The sequence below is a fragment of the Bufo bufo genome, chromosome 8, assembly GCF_905171765.1.
Source record: "Bufo bufo chromosome 8, aBufBuf1.1, whole genome shotgun sequence".
Classification (NCBI taxonomy): Eukaryota; Metazoa; Chordata; class Amphibia; order Anura; family Bufonidae; genus Bufo; species Bufo bufo.
Genome location: NC_053396.1, coordinates 9,142,275 through 9,149,620, shown reverse-complemented (window position 1 = coordinate 9,149,620; position 7,346 = coordinate 9,142,275). Strand labels below are relative to the sequence as shown.

The 7,346-nt window shown below is 50.8% G+C and overlaps 1 protein-coding gene across 1 annotated transcript; it reads left to right on the top strand.

Moving 5' to 3' along the window:
• Positions 1 to 481: 481 nt before the first annotated feature.
• LOC120977526 lies at positions 482 to 2,491 on the top strand. Its single transcript, XM_040405517.1, has 3 exons — positions 482 to 773; positions 863 to 1,119; positions 1,344 to 2,491. The coding sequence occupies exons 2-3, from the start codon at positions 948 to 950 to the stop codon at positions 2,036 to 2,038; spliced, it is 867 nt and encodes a 288-aa protein (XP_040261451.1). The 5' UTR covers positions 482 to 773; positions 863 to 947; the 3' UTR covers positions 2,039 to 2,491.
• The last annotated feature ends 4,855 nt before the right edge of the window (positions 2,492 to 7,346 follow it).

Here is a 7,346-nt window from a genome sequence, read left to right as displayed (position 1 = left end):
AGGGATGAAGATGTGAACCGAGAGCAAGGCAGGTGGTTTGGCTCCGCAACCGGAAAAGAGTGCGGACGCAGTGGTCAAGTTCAAGAACATTTTATTTACTATAGATTATTAAAGGCAGGTTAAGGGTGAGAGAACAGGGGCAAAAACAGGCAAAATATTCAGAATAAGGTAAACAATTCAAGTCAAACGATATAACAATTTTCACCGTTTCTACGTCAGTACACTCAATAAGCAGTAGTCCCACAAACTGTCCCTAACTGACCCTAATCTTCAGAATTGGGTGCGCACCCCCCTTGTCCCAGTGGTCCAAGTGCACGGTGGGGCCCGATGTCGTCCTTTTCTTCCAGTGAACGCAGGATCTGTAACGCGGCAGGCAAGAGGAGCGCCGGGGCAGCAGCGCAGAGCACATCGGTCACCGGGCTTTTCAGTTTGCAGCCATAGAAATTGAATATATTCGCGTGGCAGAGGATGATGGCACCGTTCTGCTGTCCACTGTAACTGCCCAGTTTCCTGGCGCTTGCGGCCTCCGATACAGGAATCCGGCGAATTGGTGTATGCGCGGCGTCCGCCTGGTAGAAAAAACTGATGCTTCTTCAGCTGTAAAAAAAATCAAGCGAGCCGTGACAAAAACCTCTGATCTCATTGTGCTTGGCTTACCATGGAAAACAACAGAGCAGGATCTAAAGGACTACTTCAGCGCCTATGGAGAAGTCATTATGGTCCAGGTTAAAAAAAAAGATGCCAAAACCGGCCATTATAAAGGTTTACTGAATATAGAACCCAAGTAAGACAATGTATTGTTTTCAAATAAGGGACTTTTATTTGATCAATAAAAATGATTTGATTTAAAAAAAAAAAGAATATGAAACCCAAGTGAAGGTGATGTCCCTACTGGAAGATGGTGCCATTGTAGGCTGCCTAATTCCAAGCAAAGCCTGGATGAACCTATGCGAAGCCATAAGGTATTTGTTGGCTGGTGCACTGAGGATATGACAGCGGAGGAGCTTCGCCATTTCTTCACGCAGTACGGGGAGGTTGTGGATTTGTTCTTCCCGAAGCCATTTAGAGCCTTTGGGACCTTTGCCGATGACCAGGTTGCCAAGTCTTTGTGTGGAGAAGGTCATTGCCCAGTCTTTGTGTGGAGAAGGTCATTGCCCAGTCTTTGTGTGGAGAAGGTCATTGCCCAGTCTTTGTGTGGAGAAGGTCATTGCCCAGTCTTTGTGTGGAGAAGGGCATTGCCCAGTCTTTGTGTGGAGAAGGGCATTGCCCAGTCTTTGTGTGGAGAAGGGCATTGCCCAGTCTTTGTGTGGAGAAGGTCATTGCCCAGTCTTTGTGTGGAGAAGGTCATTGCCCAGTCTTTGTGTGGAGAAGATCATTGCCCAGTCTTTGTGTGGAGAAGATCATTGCCCAGTCTTTGTGTGGAGAAGATCATTGCCCAGTCTTTGTGTGGAGAAGATCATTGCCCAGTCTTTGTGTGGAGAAGATCATTGCCCAGTCTTTGTGTGGAGAAGATCATTGCCCAGTCTTTGTGTGGAGAAGATCATTGCCCAGTCTTTGTGTGGAGAAGATCATTGCCCAGTCTTTGTGTGGAGAAGATCATTGCCCAGTCTTTGTGTGGAGAAGATCATTGCCCAGTCTTTGTGTGGAGAAAATCATTGCCCAGTCTTTGTGTGGAGAAGATCATTGCCCAGTCTTTGTGTGGAGAAGATCATTGCCCAGTCTTTGTGTGGAGAAGATCATTGCCCAGTCTTTGTGTGGAGAAGATCATTGCCCAGTCTTTGTGTGGAGAAGATCATTGCCCAGTCTTTGTGTGGAGAAGATCATTGCCCAGTCTTTGTGTGGAGAAGATCATTGCCCAGTCTTTGTGTGGAGAAAATCATTGCCCAGTCTTTGTGTGGAGAAGATCATTGCCCAGTCTTTGTGTGGAGAAGATCATTGCCCAGTCTTTGTGTGGAGAAGATCATTGCCCAGTCTTTGTGTGGAGAAGATCATTGCCCAGTCTTTGTGTGGAGAAGATCTGATTAAGAGTCAGTGTTGACGTATCTACAGCTAAACACTATAGAGAGAGCCCTTTGGAGAGCGGTGGCAGATTTCCAGGACCCATCTTTGGGAATTGTGGATATCCTAATAACAGGCCAAACAATAGGGGGGTGGTGGTGGCCTAATAACATGGGGGGTGGTGGTGGCATGAACTTTGGGGCATTCAGCATTGACCCTACAATGATGGCGGCTGCTGCTCCGGCAGCCTTACAGAGCAGCTGGGGGATGATGGGTATGCTTGCTAGTCAGCAGAATCAACCTGGTCCACGGGGTATCAATCAGTGGCAAGGGAATCAGCCAAGAGACCAGCCACAGAGTTTTGGCTCAGGTAGCAATTCTTATGGCTCCAACTCTGCTATAGGCTGGGGTTCTCCTAATGCTGGCTGCTGGTTTCATTGGGGGCTTTGGCTCGAGCATGGAATCAGTCCTCTGGTTAGGGTATGTAGATAGTAGGGCTGACATGGGGGCTGATATGAGGGCAGGGGGCTGATATGAGGGCAGGGGGCTGACATATGTCTGACATAAGGGCTGGGGGCTGACATGGGGGGGGCTTATGATTGACATAGGGGGGGCTTATGATTGACATAGGGGGGGCTTATGATTGACATGGGGGGGCTTATGATTGACATGGGGGGGGGGCTTATGATTGACATGGGGGGGGCTTATGATTGACATGGGGGGGGCTTATGATTGACATGGGGGGGCTTATGATTGACATGGGGGGGCTTATGATTGACATGGGGGGGGCTTATGATTGACATGGGGGGGCTTATGATTGACATGGGGGGGGGGCTTATGATTGACATGGGGGGGGCTTATGATTGACATGGGGGGGGCTTATGATTGACATGGGGGGGCTTATGATTGACATGGGGGGGGCTTATGATTGACATGGGGGGGGCTTATGATTGACATGGGGGGGGGGCTTATGATTGACATGGGGGGGGCTTATGATTGACATGGGGGGGGGCTTATGATTGACATGGGGGGGGGCTTATGATTGACATGGGGGGGCTTATGATTGACATGGGGGGGGCTTATGATTGACATGGGGGGGCTTATGATTGACATGGGGGGGGCTTATGATTGACATGGGGGGGCTTATGATTGACATGGGGGAGGGCTTATGATTGACATGGGGGGGGCTTATGATTGACATGGGGGGGCTTATGATTGACATGGGGGGGCTTATGATTGACATGGGGGGGCTTATGATTGACATGGGGGGGCTTATGATTGACATGGGGGGGCTTATGATTGACATGGGGGGGGGCCTTATGATTGACATGGGGGGGGGGGTTATGATTGACATGGGGGGGGCTTATGATTGACATGGGGGGGGGGCTTATGATTGACATGGGGGGGCTTATGATTGACATGGGGGGAGCTTATGATTGACATGTGGGGGCTTATGATTGACATGGGGGGGCTTATGATTGACATGGGGGGGAATGTAAACAATTCAAGTCAAATGGTACAACAATTTTCACCGTTTCTACGTCAGTACTTGCAGTGCGAACACTCAATAAGCAGTAGTCCCACAAACTGTCCCTAACTGACCCTAACCCTCACACTTGGGTGCGCACCCCCTTGTCCCAGTGGACCTCTTACAGTTTGCAGTGCACGGTGGGGCCCGATGTCGTCCTTTTCCTGCAGTGAACGCAGGATCTGTAACATGGAGGTCCTCCTCCTCCTCAGCAGGCCGGGAAACCAGTTGGATACAATGGAGTTCCACAGCAGATGTCCTTTAGCAGAATGTATATACTGGGGTGTGGATTCTACAGTCACTGTCCGGTACATGGAGTCTCTTACTGCTGGTGGCAGGTCACACAGCCCAGTGTCAGCTCACTGCTTAGTTGCTGCACTAAATGCACTGTTTCTTTGTCCTCAGTCCGTCTCTAGGCCGCAGGTCACACAGCCTGGCTGCACAGGGAAGGCCTTGGGTCTCTCCTCACCTTTTACACAGCACACAATCTGCTCTGTCTCTAGCCAATATGGCCGCAGTTGCTCAAGACTGGTCACAACCTGTTTCTTCCTGCACCTCAGGCAGGTTGACGTCATAGGGGGCGTGTCCTTCAACACTTAGTTACTGCCTTAAAGGACCAGTATCAGGGTGTTGAATACATAACTTTATTGATACACAAGCCTGGCTGCACTGAACAGAGATGAGTCACAGGCTGGCCACGCCCCCCACTCGGCTCTGCATGAAGCTGCTCCACTCACTACAACTCCTGTGTCCATCTTTCTGCACAGAGACAGGAATCTACTTCTCACCCAGTGTCTAAATCCCATCACTGACCGTCCACAGGCTCTGCCCTCACATGTGTATCTAATCCTATCCTGTGTGATACTGTCTGCTGAGCTGTGTATCTAATCCCATCACTGACCGTCCACAGGCTCTGCCCTCACATGTGTATCTAATCCTATCCTGTGTGATACAGCCTGCTGAGCTGTGTATCTAATCCTATCCTGTGTGATACTGCCTGCTGAGCTGTGTATCTAATCCTATCCTGTGTGATACTGTCTGCTGAGTTGTGTATCTAATCCTATCCTGTGTGATACAGCCTGCTGAGCGGTGTATCTAATCCCATCACTGACCGTCCACAGGCTCTGCCCTCACAGTGTATCTAATCCTATCCTGTGTGATACTGCCTGCTGAGCTGTGTATCTAATCCTATCCTGTGTGATACTGCCTGCTGAGCTGTGTATCTAATCCTATCCTGTGTGATACAGTCTGCTGAGTTGTGTATCTAATCCCATCACTGACCGTCCACAGGCTCTGCCCTCACAGTGTATCTAATCCTATCCTGTGTGATACAGCCTGCTGAGCTGTGTATCTAATCCCATCACTGACCGTCCACAGGCTCTGCCCTCACATGTGTATCTAATCCTATCCTGTGTGATACAGCCTGCTGAGCTGTGTATCTAATCCCATCACTGACCGTCCACAGGCTCTGCCCTCACATGTGTATCTAATCCTATCCTGTGTGATACAGCCTGCTGAGCCGTGTATCTAATCCCATCACTGACCGTCCACAGGCTCTGCCCTCACAGTGTATCTAATCCTATCCTGTGTGATACAGCCTGCTGAGCTGTGTATCTAATCCCATCACTGACCGTCCACAGGCTCTGCCCTCACATGTGTATCTAATCCTATCCTGTGTGATACAGCCTGCTGAGCTGTGTATCTAATCCCATCACTGACCGTCCACAGGCTCTGCCCTCACATGTGTATCTAATCCTATCCTGTGTGATACAGCCTGCTGAGCTGTGTATCTAATCCCATCACTGACCGTCCACAGGCTCTGCCCTCACATGTGTATCTAATCCTATCCTGTGTGATACAGCCTGCTGAGCTGTGTATCTAATCCCATCACTGACCGTCCACAGGCTCTGCCCTCACATGTGTATCTAATCCTATCCTGTGTGATACAGCCTGCTGAGCCGTGTATCTAATCCCATCACTGACCGTCCACAGGCTCTGCCCTCACATGTGTATCTAATCCTATCCTGTATGATACAGCCTGCTGAGCTGTGTATCTAATCCCATCACTGACCGTCCACAGGCTCTGCCCTCACATGTGTATCTAATCCTGTCCTGTGTGATACAGCCTGCTGAGCGGTGTATCTAATCCCATCACTGACCGTCCACAGGCTCTGCCCTCACATGTGTATCTAATCCTATACTGTGTGATACAGCCTGCTGAGCCGTGTATCTAATCCCATCACTGACCGTCCACAGGCTCTGCCCTCACATGTGTATCTAATCCTATCCTGTGTGATACAGCCTGCAGAGCCGTGTATCTAAACCCTTATGCACACGACCGTATCCATTTTTTGATCCACATTTTTGCAGTCCCATTGAGTTCGATGGATTTGAGGCGCTCATTTTGAGGACCAGAATAGGACATGTTCTGTTTTTACTGGAACTGACACACGGATGTAATAAACACACTGAGGACGTCCCTGTGCTCTCCACATCCGTGTGTCAGTTCTGTGACAGAGAGAACATGTCCTATTCTGGTCCTCACAATGCAGATCTAAAACCCATAGAACTCAATGGGACTGCAAAAAAATGTGAATCCCACACGGACAGTAACCACACTTAGTGGATCCGCGACTTGCAGACTGCAAAACAGATAAGGTTCTGTGCACGAGCCCTAACACTTATACTGAGCTCAGTGATAACAGTGACGTCCACAGTGCCCCCATAACAGTGACGTCCACAGTGCCCCCATAATAGTGACATCCACACATCCCCCATAACAGTGTCATCCGCAGTGCATCCATAACAGTGTCACCCACAGGTCCCCCATAACAGTGTGTCCTCCACAGATCCCCCATAACAGTGTGTCATCCACAGATCCCCCATAACAGTGTCATCCGCAGATCCCCCATAACAGTGTCATCCGCAGTGCATCCATAACAGTGACGTCCACAGTGCATCCATAACAGTGTCGCCCACAGGTCCCCCATAACAGTGTGTCCTCCACAGATCCCCCATAACAGTGTGTCCTCCACAGATCCCCCATAACAGTGTGTCCTCCTCAGATCCCCCATAACAGTGTGTCACCCACAGATCCCCCCATAACAGTGTGTCATCCACAGATCCCCCATAACAGTGACCTCCATAGTGCCGCCATAACCTTGTCATCCACAGATCCCCCAGAACAGTGACCTCCACAGTGCCCCCAGAACAGTGACCTCCATAGTGCCCCCAGAACAGTGACCTCCATAGTGCCGCCATAACCTTGTCATCCACAGAACTGCCATAACAGTGCCATCCACAGTGCCACCATAACAGCGACCTCCACAGGGCCCCAATAACAGTGACATCCACATCGCCCAATAACAGTGACATCCACAATGCCCCTCTTGTGCCATCCAGCGCCCCTTGTGCCATCCTGTGCCCCCTTGTGCCATCCTGTGCCCCTCTTGTGCCATCTGGTGCCCCTTTTGTGCCATCCAGTGCCCCCTGTGCCATCCTGTGCCCCACTTGTGCCATCCTGTGCCCCCTTGTGGCATCCTGCACCCCCCTTGTGGCATCCTGTGCCCCTCTTGTGCCATCCTGCGCCCCTCTTGTTGCATCCTGTGCCCCCTTGTGCCATCCAGTGCCTCCTTGTGCCATCCAGCGCCCCCTTGTGCCATCCTGTGCCCCTTGTGCCATCCAGCGCCCCTCTTGTGCCATCCAGCGCCCCCTTGTGCCATCCTGTGACCCCTTATGCCATCCAGCGCCCACTTGTGCCATTCTGTGCCCACTTGTGCCACCCTGTGCCCCCTTGTGCCATCCAGCGCCCCTCTTGTGC

What these genes read in the sequence shown, in the direction of transcription:
- LOC120977526 (XM_040405517.1), top strand. Translation starts at nt 948, where the DNA reads ATGCGAAGCCATAAGGTATTTGTTGGCTGGTGCACTGAGGATATGACA. An exon ending in CAAGTCTTTGTGTGGAGAAG is followed by an intron (nt 1,120 to 1,343) that starts GTCATTGCCCAG and finishes TGTGTGGAGAAG; the next exon opens with GTCATTGCCCAGTCTTTGTG.